Source organism: Pseudochaenichthys georgianus, chromosome 8 (assembly GCF_902827115.2).
Source record: "Pseudochaenichthys georgianus chromosome 8, fPseGeo1.2, whole genome shotgun sequence".
In the NCBI taxonomy this organism is placed as follows: domain Eukaryota; kingdom Metazoa; phylum Chordata; class Actinopteri; order Perciformes; family Channichthyidae; genus Pseudochaenichthys; species Pseudochaenichthys georgianus.
Window position 1 is genome coordinate 26,184,304 of NC_047510.2, and position 15,547 is coordinate 26,199,850.

A 15,547-nucleotide genomic window follows, 5' to 3' on the forward strand; every position below is an offset into this window, starting at 1 on the left:
TCCTCCTCCTCCTCTTCCCCTTCACCCCGGCCTCTTGCACATGAAAGGGGCCGCGCAAGGCGAATAGATGGCCGGTGGGGTGTGTGCTATGCAAGGGCCCCAGACACAACACAACACACAGCTCTGCGGGCCACCACAGCTGGGCTGGAATGTGACCTGCTTCAGACTCGGCCCTGTGTGTGTGAAATACAAGTGGAAGGAGGAGGACATGGATGAGGGGATGCACTGCATGCATGAACTTTTTGATAAGTTGTTAGCATGAATATTTGGCCTTAAACACAGGGAACAGAACAACATCACAAGGCACAGACTTCTGTATTTTCTAAATCATCTTTATTTGTTTTGCCATCATATTCCATACAAAATAATGGACACTAATATATCATAGATAACATAAAATGTGTCTGCTCTCTGTGTAATTAGACTCACAGAGAGACTTTCTGTCTATATATATATATATTTATATCAAAAGCCCTATAAGGAATAAATCAAGATAAATAAATACAAAGTACAGAAGTCCACATATATATTCTGTATTGTAAATAAAAACTTATCAAAACAGACTCCACAAAATGTGGAATCCAAGAGCTTATTTGATTCTGGTAGATACACTGAGGCTTCGCATTGCATTATTGTGAGCTCAAGTGCTCCGGACAGATGTTACACAATGTCCATTTTGGGATAGCCCACAAAAACATAAAGCAAACTGACCAGTGATAATAAAACATACCCAACAATGAACGTTATTATTGTATTTCAAATAACATCTGAGAGGAAAGCTATAATGAAGTTATAGTCAAAGGCTGCAAAGATAACAAATACTTTGTACAGGGTATATGTTTGTGACTAATACTATTTCTACCTGTCCTCATTAGACAGTGTGCCCTATGTGCGACATCAAAACTGTCTAAGCTTGATTCTAATAAGAAAATAGCTGTTAAGACAGTTTTGACTCAGCACCGGAATACAAACTAACAAAAAGGATCAGTGAGTGATTTTCTGGGATCTGTTAATCAATATTGATCAAAGTAGGAAAAGAAGAAACATCTAGAACAGGCAACAAAACCTCCAAATGTTACAGATAAGTTTTACGTTTACTGGCAGTCGATCAGACTGGTGAGGTTACAGCTTGTAGTAATCAGAAAACAAAACTGTTTAACAGTGATTGAGACTTAGAAGACTACTGGACAGCAGAGAAATCTTTAATAAAATCACAGGTTTTCTTGTGGATAACCTCACGAAGCTTCCTGATTCTACGAGTGCTGGAGGAGCCTACAAAGCTGTCGGGCTGCAGGACGGCCATCCCGTTCTGAACATCCCCCATGATGAGGAGCTGCCCGTCGGCTATAGTGATATTGGGGCAGGGACAGTTCCAGTCCATGTTCAGTAGAGTCACCTCCAGCGGCTCTTTGCCAAAGAACCTCAGACCCATCTTCTCATCTTTCAAGATCTCCACCACTGTCACCAAAGCGTGTCCTGACTCTTGCTCCTCCGTCAGCTCGGTCACACGCCCCAGGATCACAAAGTCAGCCTTGCAGAAGCTGGTGACCATCTTTGCTCGGGGTTTACATATCTTGCAGTTGTGGTTCTTCGGAAAGGGACACATCTCTTCGCAGGCTTCTTTAGACTCAAAGTTGTTCTCATTGCCACCGCAGCCTCCGTACACAAAGGACTGGCACTTTTTGAGCCCACTGCTGTAAGCCCAGCGAGGCTCGTAGGCCTTGCACGGCCCTTGAAGGCTCGGTAGGCTGCAGGGGGCTGAAAGCTCTCCTCCACATGACAGCATGCACGTGCCGTAGGTGTCGAAATGGTTACGGTTTTTATTGCACTGACTGTAGGTGAAGGTGAAGCAATTGTTCCTCTTTGGTTCGTAGTACCAGCTCATGCTCTCTTCTCCACAGTCGTCTGTGTCTGGTCTCTTAAGACACTCTTCAGCTGGAAATGGCAGGTTTGTAATATTCCCTATTGCCTTCTTGCCTTTTGCCTCCTTCCTGATCACTACCAAAGGAAAGTGTACTGATACACTTCCCCCAACGTTTTTGGCTGTACATGTATAGATGCCGGCATCCTGAAGTTGCGCGTTGTATATGACCAGCTGGCCAATGTTAGTGACCACCACGTTCCCTCGGACATGGTTGGGTTTCATCACGGTGTTCTCTTTGCCCTTCAGTTGTTTCTCCCAGGTGATTTTTGGATGTGGCTTCCCAGAGACCTCACACAGGAAGCTGGCTGTCTCACCCACAAAAACAGCCTGTTGGGTGGGGCCGCTGTGTATGGTGGGGAGCTGGATGTCAGCTGGGAGGGTGGTCTGGAGGGCAGTGGTTGGATGTAGGGTTGTCTCTGCTGGGATTGGACTGGTGTTTGGCCATGTCAGATGGTATCTGTAGGTAGGTTTGATAAGAAAGGAATTAATCAGAGCGAGACAATGTAAAAGATTATTCTTTGAAAGGGCTAAATACAACATTCAGAGCACGTTTGCGGTGCTAGCAGCTAATGTTGTTACCAGAGCGGAAAGTGCTAACATAGACAAAAGCCTGACAGAGCTAACATAACAGGGTTAATCTTGGGGGGAGTTTGAGGTTTGTGGAGGCATACTTGCGCAACAATGACATCCAGCCACTGTGGGGCGGGAGGCGTTATCAGCTGTTACTACCATATGAGCGCATTATAAAGCAATGGCCATTAGCAATTCAGTGAGTAACACACAAAAGGACTGGCATGGACTAACACTGCAGGCACAACTACCAAAATAAAAAGCTTGGATAACAACACGCAGAACCCGACTTCGCTGCTGAGGACGCCGTTACTCAACCATATCTTTACTTTAAATAGTTGTTGCTGTTATATAATTTGTTCTTAATGTTGTATTTAACACCTTTATTTACAATGACATATTCCACACAGAATATCTTTCTATGAGTTTTTCTAATTTAATTTTGAACACTAATCAAAGATAACTTTACCTCATTACACCAAAAACGAAATAGTAGATATGTAAAATACTTAACATGTTACCTGCAGGTGACCTCAGAGATAGAGATACCCTTGGAACAGGCCTCTGCATCCATGTAGCACTTGTTATAGTACGTCATGCCGTCAGAGGCGCATGTGAAGTGGGGTTCTCTCTCACAGCGGTCCCGGCACTTACAAACAGGCTGGCTATCCCAGATGTCGCACTCGGACCCTTGCTGAGAGCACATGAACTTGTCGCAGGTGGCGCCCTCTGGCATTCCTATAGGGCCCTTGTTCCCCTTGACGTCTATATAGCGTGATGCCACACAGCTTTTGTTACCACATACATTAGGGCAGCACTTCTCAAATGTCTCACAGTCCTAAAATTGGAAAAGAAACACAGCTTTTTTATTACTGTTTTTATTTATTTTTTCAGTAAAAATGTAATTATGCATAAAACATAAAAATGGTTCAATTGTTGGTCTTTCTTGACAAAATGTTACTTGCAGATTATGTCTATATGTTTTCTGCATTCATGCCAGCATTAATAAATAAATAAATGTGTTTAAATGTCTAACATTACCTAACCATAAGTTTTACTTTGTTGAATTCTGTTTCTGCTTTACTTTTTATCCCTCATGCAGCAACTCATGCACAGTGAAAAGGAAAATATTTTTGGTGGATTTAATGATCTAGCTGTTTGACATTCAGGTTTTTTTTCCCATCATAACCTTTGTCTAGACTCTAAGCCCTGTCTTCTACACATTTCACTTTTCACGTGCAGCACTCACCTGGTCAAATTCGCACTCGCGCATGCAGGTGCTCATCGCATCCACCCACAGGTTGGGGTTCAGATCATTCGGGCACAGACCTGCGTGAGAGTACACCACTTTTGACACAGACATGGGCATTGGCATTGCTCTCACGCGGCAGCTGTCCATAAAAAGGAGTAAAGCATAAAAGTGTCCCAGCAGAAACCAAATCCATCGGGGAAACAGCATCCACCACATATCCGACGCGTAACAGAATGGACGCTAAAAATCGTGAAAATGCAAGTTTCAAATGTTGGAAAAAACTCTTTCAAACTATCTTCAAACTTCACGGAAATCCACGAATCAGAAACGGAACAAAAGCAGAGAAACTATCGGAGCGTGCAGGACCGGTCTCGATGTAGAGAGCTCTCCAGGTTTGTCGCTCCACGTTTAATAGCAGCAAGAGATTAGGGCTGCGGTGAGGAAACCCTCTTAAATTCTAACTACATGAATTACAGTGACCTGTCTAGTCGGACAGCAAATCCCAGCTGAGTTACAGTTATGATCAACGTAATAAAAAAAGCCCACAGTCTGCAGGCGCTGTTTCATAAAGGACTGGCGAGACACCTGTGCGTAAAGGCGCTGGCTGCCTTAACCCTTAGCTTGCAGAGAAGTCCCAGACTTAGCAATGAAATAATTATAACATCTTTTCATTCAATTATCGCACACTGTATCTTTATGCCTCATATGAATATAAATGCTACTGATTATTTATTTAAAAAAATGCTGTTTTGTAGTAACATAAGTCAATGTAACATTTATATTAGCTTACAATTACATTTTTGATTATAGTTATTATTGGGTAGTATTTCATATTACAAGATGCTTTGTTTGTTCAACAAATAAAAACATCTTCCGTCTGTAAAATCTCTCCCCTTCAGCAGAACAAAAAAAAGTCCAGGAGATGGCACCAAACTCAGTGTCCCCTAGACTTTTGAAGATCATGTTGTGGTTTAACTTCTACACATATTGAAGTGTAGATGTGGTTACAATATGTATTCATATATATATATATATATGTTTTTTTGTTGTTGTAACTTTTAATGGCTACACATTTTTGGTGGTGATTAAGTGAAACCACCTATATTTCTAATCCTCTTCCTTTTATATAAAGGAGAAAACAAGAGAAGCTTTTTTTGTCATCCATAACAGGTGCAACGTAACATGATCAACATGTCTCCATACACCAAACATCCCAGTTAGCGTGTTTGATACTCCATCAAACAAATGGAATATTAAATTGTGTGAATTAAAAACCACAAAGGTCCTGTTTGACAATTTCTTTAACATTTTTAAATCCTATTTACAAGCTATTTTATTATTAAAAGCATTTTCAAAGTTGTTAAATTGTTGTTATTGTTCAGTGATAAAGAGCATGAAACCACATTGGGAATGCGATGAGGCTGTAAGAAGTCTGCTAACAGCTTGATCTCATGTTGTGAAAACCAGGTTTCTTCAAAAGCAAATTCTAGGAAGTTTTTAGGGTTGAAAGGGGCTTTTAAAACAAAACAAACAGGATGGTGGTCTGTTTGGATGTGAAGTTAACCGAAAAAAGAATGACGCAACAACTCAGACCCACCAATAGTGATTTAAGAACATCCTTTAACCCAATAAAACAGTTTTTGCTTATCTTAAAAATTGTTATCTTTAGAAGAACAAAGGGTGTGTGTGGGTGTGTCTGTGTGTTAGTGTATGGAGTTTTTGCATCCCTGCTGAGTCCAAAGAGGCCCACTGCTCTGCAGGCTGAATCCTGTCTTAGTATGGTCTGTGCAATGTCTCAAAAAACACACATAAGTGCACACACACACCACCACACAATTAAAAGTCATACACATGCATGCACAACAAGTAACCAATTATAAAGTGGATATAGTTAAAAAACACGGATTATTTAGTTGTCAATACCAACATTCACTAAAAGAAAATAGATGTGCACACTACACACCATCCATTTCACATACATATGCATGCTTTCAATGTAATGCAAATGCACAAACACAGTCAAGCTGTGTTTTCAGGGTCTTCCCACTCTCTCACCCCTAACCTTCACCCCTCAAAAGCCTGCATTCCCAGCATAGCCGACACTGGGGATGGGGGCACTTCCCATATTGAATAAAGCCTCTGACAACCCCATGTCAGGAGCTCTAGATTTTAAAACGATTGTCTTTATTCAGACCTTGACTTTGACCTTCTCTCACTCGCTTTCTGGGGAGGATGAGAAGACAATGCTGCAACTCAAGTCATGTCGTCACTAATGTTTTTTTCTTCAGAATATGACAATATGTGGTTATGGTGACGTAAAGCTTGTAAATGGGTATACAAATTATACAACATATTCACTATTACAAGTTAGTCAATGAGCGTTAAAAGTGCTGGTCGCCATATTTAGTTATCTACAGACAGAACAAGATAGCTGTTTCCCTTAGGAAACGAGTGTTAATAACCGTTATGCTAAGCTAACAGTTTGGTGGCTGCAGCCTTATATTGAAAGGACGATATCCTATCTATCAATCTTCAGATCTAACTCTACGCCAATAAGAATACTTTCCAAAATGTTTGAACAATTCCTTTTATCATTTGCTGTATGTGGGATTGCACTGCTAAGGCAATAATTAAATGCTTGTAACACTCCATTCTCCGGATGACCCCTTCTTACAAGTGCCTCAGCTTTGTTTCAGAAGCCTGTAGCTCCACTCGGACAAATTACTCAGAGGGATAAACTGCTCACGGGGTTCCTCGGTTTGTGGGATGTAGGCCACTGTACTATACGGATATAAGCTACTACTATACATATTACCTCACCATTAATCTCTCTATGGTGTAATGCATGCATTCTTGTCGTTTTAAGTAGCCCTGTATATTGGCTTTGTGCATTATGCCTGTTAGAGATAGGCACATATCGCACCATGGGCCAGAGTCCAAGCTCATCGAGCAAGCCACGTACCTGTGAGTAACGTCGCCTTATGTCTCCATTTCTAAAATGCTCTTAAGGGTTCTGGACCATGTAGTTCCCTCACGTCTCTCGCCCATGGCTGAGTCCTGGGAAGCTGGTCAGAAACAATGAAAGTGTTATGACTGTTCATACTAAGCTTATGAGTGTCTCACTCTAGAACAAAGGAGAGAGACACGTCCAGCCACAGCAGGGCCCTAAGCTGCTTCCTCAGCCTCAGTCTAGACACACAACATGCCGATGGACAGACATGCAGCAACGAATTCACGGGCGTTCACTGAAATGTATACAACATGATCACCATAAATTCCTTTATCCCTATATTTAGATTGCACAGATACACACATTTAACTTTCTCAACACCATTCTGCTTGGATTATGCAATAGTTGTGCTGTCCGGATTGCACTGAACATCTGCTCGCCACATGAACACTATTGTATTCTTTTCACTGAAGAGGTTAAGGATTCCAAAGACACACGAGTGTGTCAGTACGACCATTACTTAGGTGTTGTTTATGTTCTTTAAATCCCAAAGGGAACATAACAAAATGTCAGGTTATTTAAGTTCAAAACAGAATGTACAACAATGGCTTGTTGTGCAAATGAAGGTCAAAAGAAAACACTTGCAGCTGGATGGAAGAATACTGAACTTTGAAATATAAAACATTACTGGAAAGGACTTTGATAATTATGGAACTAAGTAGTCGTAAACTGACAAGGTCAATTGAAGAGTATAGGAAGCCAATCAATGAAAATGTGTATCAGGCAACAAATAGTTAATATTTTTCCTCACTTGTAATACTAAATATCTAAGTAAATATTTCAGAAACATTTCAGGTTTATAGAGTCAATGTGCAGATACAATCTCAAAGTGTAAGTATTTGTGCTATTTTTCTGGTGTTTAATAATGAAATCTTTCACACAATAACTATAGTCATACAAATGAAGATAATTCTTTCGTTTTTGTGACATTAGTGACAGCATTGACAGTTTTCATTTTCTAATTATGATAATTTTTCTTATGTATCATTGTCAATAAGCATTTGAATGCTGAGCCAAAAACAAGTTTGGTAACTTTCAACCTGTCACTCGCTATGAAGGAGTCTAATTATAAAATCTAGAGTATTGAAGATGCATTTCAGTATAGAGATAAAATGGACCAATTTCCAAACAGCATGTTTTAAAATACTTTTATGAATTTAATTAAATTCAAGCAACAACAAAACAAAACAAACCTCTGATTATGAACTAAAGTGACATACCTACTAGGTTATTCTAATGTTAATGTTTGCACTTTTGCTCCCTCTAGTGGCTCTCTGTCGACACATACATTTTAATGGATTTTTGGGGAGTTTACCTCAACATCCAGAACACACACATGCAGGTAAAAATAAACGACAACCTGCAACAAAAGCCAAACCAAACATGTAACTGGTCCCTTGATTTAAAGCGAGTATTAAGTGAAATACTCATTCAATCAGAATGACTTCAATTAGTCAGATAAACAATATGCAGAAAAAAGTAATTCACCATGCTTTATCAAAGAACAGATACAGGCCTCCAGAACGTAATAACACACGTTTAACAGTGCCTAAAATCGTTTCAATAGGAACACGGGACGTACTGTATATAAAAATATCAGACTCTGAATGCATAGGTTAGGTCAAAATGTATTCTGCTTTTTCTAGAACAATAAGCAACCCCACAAATACAATGTTAAGTTATTTCAGTTCCCCAGCATCAAAGAAGATCCTATAAAACCCCACTTCGGACATGCTGCTCCCCATTCAGCGACCCACTTTCTCAACCAAGCTCCTGCCTTTAACGTGAGGCACAACTTCACTAAATAAAGCATGTGACAGGAACAGAAAAATAAGCACTCTTGGTAGTCCTTTCTCCTCACAGCAACCTCCTTGAAACACATTCTCATCCCTCCACATTGCACTTAGCTTCAACAACAGCACTTTACTGCCCATTACTGAATTACGTCTTGCTCGATAGGAGAATGTCTTGACACAAAACAACAGGCCTAACTGGTTACAAAATAATAATAAAACATATATAATAAAACATACAAATTACAGTAAGAGCTTCGGGTATACATTTGAACAGTAAACAATTACCACTGGGTTTTTGATTGTATGTATAATGTGTAGTGGCCGGCTACGGCACTGCTTAAAATAAATGAGCCCCAGCATTTAGAATGAAAAGGAATATAAAGTGTTGATGAAAGCAGCATAAACATCGTCCTCTGACACACCGTGACTGTGCCTTGTAACCGTTTAAACTCTTACTGTACAGCACAAGGGTTTCAGTGAAGTCGTCTTGTCAGTATACGTTTAATTAAAAGAGCAACACCTCTGATTTAGCGACCCAATAGAAAACTTTACCTTTGAAAATGTCCTTTAATAAAAGAAATGGTATATTAGCACTATGCTGGCCTCGACTACCGCCCTAAAGCCATACGTATTTTATGATATATTAAGGAAATATAGTTACCTTATAAATAAGATGTGCCAGCTGGCATCAATACAAATGTTGATTAGAGCAGGAGGAAAAAGGAAGCACTCAATCATAAAACCAAGTGTCAAACTTCTTGTTTTCTCCTTCTTCCCTTGGGGGAAAAACAGCTGCATTCTGATCTGAAGCAGCAATAGTTGAATCTACATTTAGTATCTTTGCTGGCTAGATTAGTTTTTGGTTTTTAATTCTAATCACAGTTAAAACAAAAAGGACACGCAACTGAAATGAACATACTATAAGTGAAGCCTCAAACGCAACATTTACCGGGACTCAAGCCTTGCTACTCTAAAGCGCATGGTCTCGCTTCATCAGTAAGACTCAATATAATTAAAGGTTTTTTAAATAAATACATCACAGTTGACAGTGTAAATGTTATGCTGACTGAACCTAAGAGCACACCGGTCAAAGCAGAAGTGCTACTGACTGTACAAAATAAAATGAGAATTAGTTGCCGCACATTTATCTCCAAGATATCAGTTTTTTTCCCGCATGAAAAAACACAGAAGAGAGCATTTGAAACTGCTTATTTCTCTTTCCACACTGGATGCCTAAATGGTTTAAATGTATGTAGGGAAACTCAGATGTGTCCATACCTTTGTTCGTTTAGATTAAAGCGTATTGAATGTGTGCTCCGCAAATAGAAGTACTTTTAGTCCGGAGATATCGTTGTCTCGCCTGGTGTGAGATTACCTCCACTTTAGGAATCAGGCCAGTAATCGATGCCCTCTGCAGGAAAGACACTAAGGTTTATGCCTACAGCATGTATGAATGAGAACTTCAAGTCTCTGTGTGCAGCGTGTCCCATTCTGTGGACTGATGATGACTGTATTGGTAAGAGTAATGCAAATCCTTCGTTTTATCTTAGTCCACACATGACCGTAGACCACAGCCAGGGATGTGTCCAATAAGGCTGTAACTGAGTCCAGTTCAAGTCCAGTCTGTAAGGAAGACAGGCCAATGTCTCCCTCTGTAGTCCCACTGGAGCCTTGGCACAAAGTGCAGTGGGAGACGAGAAAGAGATAAAGAGAGGAGGAAGGGGGGGCCCAAATACTTTCGCTCATAATCTAGGACACCATGCAATTGCTTACAACTGGTTGGGTACACTAAAGCGGCAGGAGGGCCCGAGGAGGACAATAGCTACGGAACTTGAAAAAACAAATCCCAGTTATTAAATTGGCGCAACATCAAAGCCGGGAGAGCTGTAACAAGCAACTTGGGCGGGCAACTAGTAAAGGTTGCTTGAGGGTAGCTACAGAAGCCCAGCGTTAGCTCTGTGTGGCTCTAGTAGGTGAGGCGGGAGGCCTTCATGTTGTAGCAGGGCCGGTCGGTCAGGCTCCCACCAGAGAACAGAGACAAGCCCTCGGATTTCTCCAACACAACCTCCAGCTCCTGAAAGTCCTGCAGCCGAGCTACGTCTTTGTCCTGGACAGAGAAGGATTACATTCAAATCAATGACACATTCACGACTAACAATTCATTTAGTAGATGAAACGGACTAGATTCATAATTTCACAGCAAGTACCTTACTGTTACCATACTGTATTTTTCTTTCCCGTACCTTTCTCAACATGGTGTTGGGCAGCTTTCGGATCTTCTCCACATGTTCCATGCCGATGTCCAACTCGCGACAACAGACCCTCAGAAGGGAACGGTAGGTGAGCTCCTGGCGGTCCAGCTCTACCTCGATGAAGTCGTTCTCCCGAGTGTTGGGGTTCTGGATACGCACCTTCAGCACCAGCTCTATAGAAAAACACCAGAGTGATACCTCTCTATTAACAAAGATATTGTGCTTTGAATAAGAAGATGAACAGAGCCCATGGTGAGAGTCACTGCGGAACAGGGACCCCCAACTTGCTTTTTCCAGGGGCCAGAAACATAATTATTTTTTTCTGGGGGAAATACATTTAATAAATAAAAGCCCAATAAATAATCTCTCTTTGAAACTTTTTTATTTACTTAACTTTTCCACTAAATTAACTTGGCAAAAGATTGACACCACCGAAATAATCATTATGAACGTAAACATAGTATTACATGTGTACACAGAAACAACAAACACTGCAGAGCGCCACAGTTTGACAGGCAGGTTGCACGTCCAATCATTGCACTTGGGCTAATTGAATTGATTAACCGTCCCACCCGAAATGTATGACAGTCCTGCGACAGATACCAGTTACAACACTTGATTGCTGTCAGAATTACTGTGAATTTAAAAAATAATCATCAAAAAAAATTGTTTTAAAACACATTACCACTAGCCGTTACTGTATTTGGATAAACAATGTATATTAGTCGATTTGCTGCTTTTCAATGCACCTTATTTAAAATATTTGTATGTTTTCAATGGGAATAAGAAAACGGTTAGTGCCCTTTAAGGTGAATGTCATAGCTGCAGAAAATGGTTGTGTTTTTCAGTTGAGTCTGGGACAGGTTCTCCTTCATACCAAAAGACAAAGTAACTTCCAACCCTTTCTCGTTTGACAAGATGACTCCAAATGTCTGTCCTCTGTCACATAACATAACGTACTTAAAGGTGGGGTAGGTCATTCACTTCAGAAACACTTTTTGTTATATTCCATGGAATGCTCTTAACATCCCGATAGCAATGAATACATGAAATGCTTTGACAATAAATACATAAAGAAATGTAATCTGTGGAAGCCGTGGTACTGTAAAAAGCACGACCAATCATTTTAGCCGGCCCGGCTAAAATAACTGGATGGCCTACCTGCCTGTCAGCCTTCCATCGGGGCACAAACTTATCTCGTGCCCTCATTGGTCATGTGCGCGTTCGTGTGTGTTGGAGGAGGGGCTCTGTAAGAAAATCTGAAGGAAGGGGCAGATTTTTTCCGGCTGCGTATTTTCAAATTATAGCGCACTCGAGCTGGTTTCTCCATTCTTACCTACCCTACCTTTAAAGTATCATAATAATAATAATCGTGCCAAATTGGCAGGTGTGTTAAGGCAGCCACATGCAATTACTCATTGTAGTGTCTGCTGGTTGCCTGGTAACGTCATGGTCATTTAAAAACCTTCAGGAAGTGAAAAGATACCTGCCAAGAAATGAACTCGTCCAGTTACATAATAACACAACGCTGACATGTTTCATCTTCCGTTTGCCCAAAAATGCGTATATGTCAATTAATAAGTTGTAAATGTTATCAAGCGGTGCTGGTTGGCATTTCACTTTAGGACAGAGCCAGAGTCATCTTACTACTTAAAGTACTTATGCCATGATAGGTTGTGATCTGTATGTGTGCACGGACATTAACACACGATGAGTCTCTCACCTTGCACGTTGACAGGGAAGGTGCTGGTGAAGAAGAACGGCTGGAAGGCTGGCATGGGCCCACCGGCCTGGCTGTAGTTGATGCTGCTGAGAGATGGACTGCTGTCTGCTCATAGAGGGGTTAGAGCCGGGCACCGGGGCCTGGACCTGGCTCCCACTGCTGCTGGCCAGGCTGGGGCTGGGGGAGGCCAAAGGAGGAGAGCACATGGTGCCATTGTGTGCCACTGCGTGTGGGTACTCTGCATGGTTAACCAGGTGCGGCTCAACTGACAGGTCCATGGGCACTGTGCAGTTTACTACATTTGTTGTAGGGTTGTGGGACGAGGCCGAGTTGGGTGAAATGCCATTCTGCTCAGTCATAGGTATGAACTCCCCAGTCACAGGTAGGAACTCCTCAGGCAGGGCTTGGTTGTGGTTGGTGGGGATTGGTGGAGGACCGGGCTCATCAGATAGCATGTACTGGGGTTGGTCAAGCACCGGAGTTGGGGAAAGGGAGGATGAATTGCTGTGAGTGTCCTCGGTGTCTTCTGCTGAACCATTCTGTGCAAGGTGCTGTGCCAGGAGGATCTCTGACTTGTTGTCAAGCTTTGAAAACATGAAGGCCGGGCTCGACAGGTAATTTGGGATGATTGGCAGCTCAGACTCCTTAACCTCCGGCTCCTCCTCCACGTCAACTGTGGAAATAATGTGCATAGAAAAAAGGTTATTAATAACCAAAACCTAGACAACCTATATCAGGTGTAATAACCTGTACATTACATCAAGATATCAAAAGGACTGTGTATGCAGCTGATAAACCCCGGGAAAGTAACAACTGGACACTTTCATAATGGTGTGGAAGAGGGAACAAGATTGTAAAACAGGTAGTTTACCTCCTAAAAGTCGCTTGATCTCTGGTTTGGATGTAAGTTGCGAGGCCAACTCATCTTTAGCCGTGAGGATTTCCTGGTCTGCCCCATAACTGAGTAAGTAGGACACTATGTGCTTATGGTTCCTCTTGCATGCCCAGTGCAGACATGTCCTGGTGGGGAAATTGGATAGAGAGAGATAACAGTTTAATAAACCAAAACAACAACAAAAATGCTGATTAAATGACAAAGTTTACAAGAGGATCAATACTGGAGACATTGGGAGAATTACATTTATAGAGCTCCATTTATCATCACATAAGCAAGTTGGAATCTCGAATGAACTGAAGAGCAGATTACACATGTTTTCAAATGTATTTATGTCCTGACAAAATGTCCACTGCATGTAAAATATTTTATAATGATTTATAATAATATAGTTTGGATCTCACATAAACAAGTCAACTGTATTATGTTGGTAATATGTTATCGAAGTCAATAAAGTTATTTACTAACAATCTGAAATCAGAAGAGGCTTGGCAATTTCATGTGCGGGTGAAAGCAATGTGCCAATGTACCTTTCTTTCAAATGTACTTAGTAAGTACATGGTTACTGTTGTTTGAGATTATTAGAATAATTTATAATTCACAGCATTCCAAAACACTAGCTCACAAGGCACGTATTTACTGTTTGAATAAGCAGGATAAAGGTTGCATGTCTGGCTGCCTGACAAGCCTTTCTCTGCCTAATACGATAACACTGAGCAACGTTAATCCCTGTAACAACACACTTGTCCGCACTGAACACCAGATTATCATCAAAAAGTATTACAAATGTGTGAATTAAACCTTACACCTTAACTAAACGTATTCAACAGCACATCTTCCAAACACTCACCAGCCATTTATTTCATTCTGTGAGTTAACATTCACTCCACTCTCCACCAGTGTCCGCACTTCGTCGATGTCCCCGATGGCAGACGCCTCTCTCAGTCGCTCCTGTAACTCTTTATCCAACGAAATAGTGGACATTTTGGAAAAGACAACTAACGCTGCGAGATCAAAGGAAACAAAAAACCCTGGCGGATTTAGTTGACAAAACTAATTGCCAATGGATTTCCCCACTAATGGCAAAGAGCTCCACTAAAAATAGATGTGCAAGCTAGCACTAGCCACCCGGCTAACCTTACCTACTGGCTAGCTTAACGAGGAGCTAGCAGTCTTTGGTGCTAGCTTGTGGCAGCACGTCAGATAAATACAACTTTATGTTAGGTCTTTGGCATTTACACTGCAGGTCCCGTCCTCTCCATTTATCCCCGTTGTTATTTCACATTAAAACACCATTGCCAACACGCATGCATCCATCAGTGGTGTCAGAGCTCCGTCAGTGGGCTGCAGAAAGCATCACCGCCTCATCGGGGGGCATGTTTAGATGTAACAACTGTAAGCACAACACTTTAGTTCCGCTCTGAATACTCTCAATTATTATTAACACATTTAATGCCACTTAACTTTATGTAAAATAGGTGATAGTATCCAGCCTGAGTTCTCGTCATTGGGTAAATAACTGAGACATCAAAGATGAAATCACTGCTATTAACACACAGGGCTGGGTCTGGGCTGTCAGTAGCAATGCAAAATTGTTTAAAAAAATGTTGGAACTTTTTCACTGAAGCAGCTGTCTAATTATGCTATGGATGTTAAATGTACCTCACTGCTTTTTAAAATGTAATTATATTTTAATATGATAATTCTATGTTCTATTTATGTGTTATGTGCTGCTATACTTTAAGTTTGTTCTGTTATATCAGAAAGACAAACGATACATTCAATCGGTATACTAATATCCAAATGTTGCATTATTAGTCCCACAAAAATATGTGTAGATCCCACTAAAAAACCCATACCTGTTGCTTATCTAATACATTATGGACCATGTACGCAGAAGACACATGAAATGATATGTATATCTATATTATTACCGTGGACAAATGTAGAGTCGTTAAGTCCCTAATTCGGACCACTTAATTGAGAGAAAAAATAACACGATCAATCGTGTTAATGTATTTAAGATGTATTCGGCTTTGTGGGCTTATTTTGAAAAGAATCCCCGGAAGTACTAATAGTACACAGCGATGCTCTCTTTGCACACGTATTAACTCATTGTAGCCAG

The 15,547-nt window shown here is 41.0% G+C and overlaps 2 protein-coding genes across 3 annotated transcripts; both read right to left on the minus strand.

Annotated features, from left to right (window-relative positions):
• Positions 1–348: 348 nt before the first annotated feature.
• On the minus strand, positions 349–6,783 carry LOC117450709 (WAP, Kazal, immunoglobulin, Kunitz and NTR domain-containing protein 2-like). Of its 2 annotated transcripts, XM_034088630.2 has the most exons (4): positions 6,709–6,783; positions 3,744–3,823; positions 3,016–3,332; positions 349–2,381 (listed from the first exon to the last, which is right to left on the minus strand). In XM_034088630.2, exons 2-4 carry the CDS (start codon positions 3,777–3,779, stop codon positions 1,181–1,183), a joined length of 1,554 nt encoding a protein of 517 aa, XP_033944521.1. In that variant the 5' UTR covers positions 3,780–3,823; positions 6,709–6,783; the 3' UTR covers positions 349–1,180. The 2 variants fall into 2 exon arrangements, with proteins under 2 accessions (XP_033944521.1, XP_033944520.1); XM_034088629.2 differs by lacking the exon at positions 6,709–6,783 and having other exon boundaries at positions 3,744–4,278.
• Positions 6,784–7,889: 1,106 nt separating this feature from the next.
• On the minus strand, positions 7,890–14,789 carry ankrd40 (ankyrin repeat domain 40). Its single transcript, XM_034089450.2, is given in 6 exon segments — positions 7,890–10,659; positions 10,796–10,977; positions 12,528–12,609; positions 12,611–13,200; positions 13,399–13,547; positions 14,273–14,789. Coding segments are annotated over 6 exon segments (1,278 nt in total). The 5' UTR covers positions 14,407–14,789; the 3' UTR covers positions 7,890–10,518.
• Positions 14,790–15,547: the final 758 nt, after the last annotated feature.

Bases quoted from the DNA above. Each gene is read 5' to 3' on its own strand.
- LOC117450709 (XM_034088629.2), bottom strand. From the start codon at position 3,962: ATGTGGTGGATGCTGTTTCCCCGATGGATTTGGTTTCTGCTGGGACAC. The intron at 3,333-3,743 runs GTGAGTGCTGCA...TTCCAATTTTAG, and splicing joins GCGAGTGCGAATTTGACCAG to GACTGTGAGACATTTGAGAA. The intron at 2,382-3,015 runs GTAACATGTTAA...ACCTACCTACAG, and splicing joins ATCTCTGAGGTCACCTGCAG to ATACCATCTGACATGGCCAA.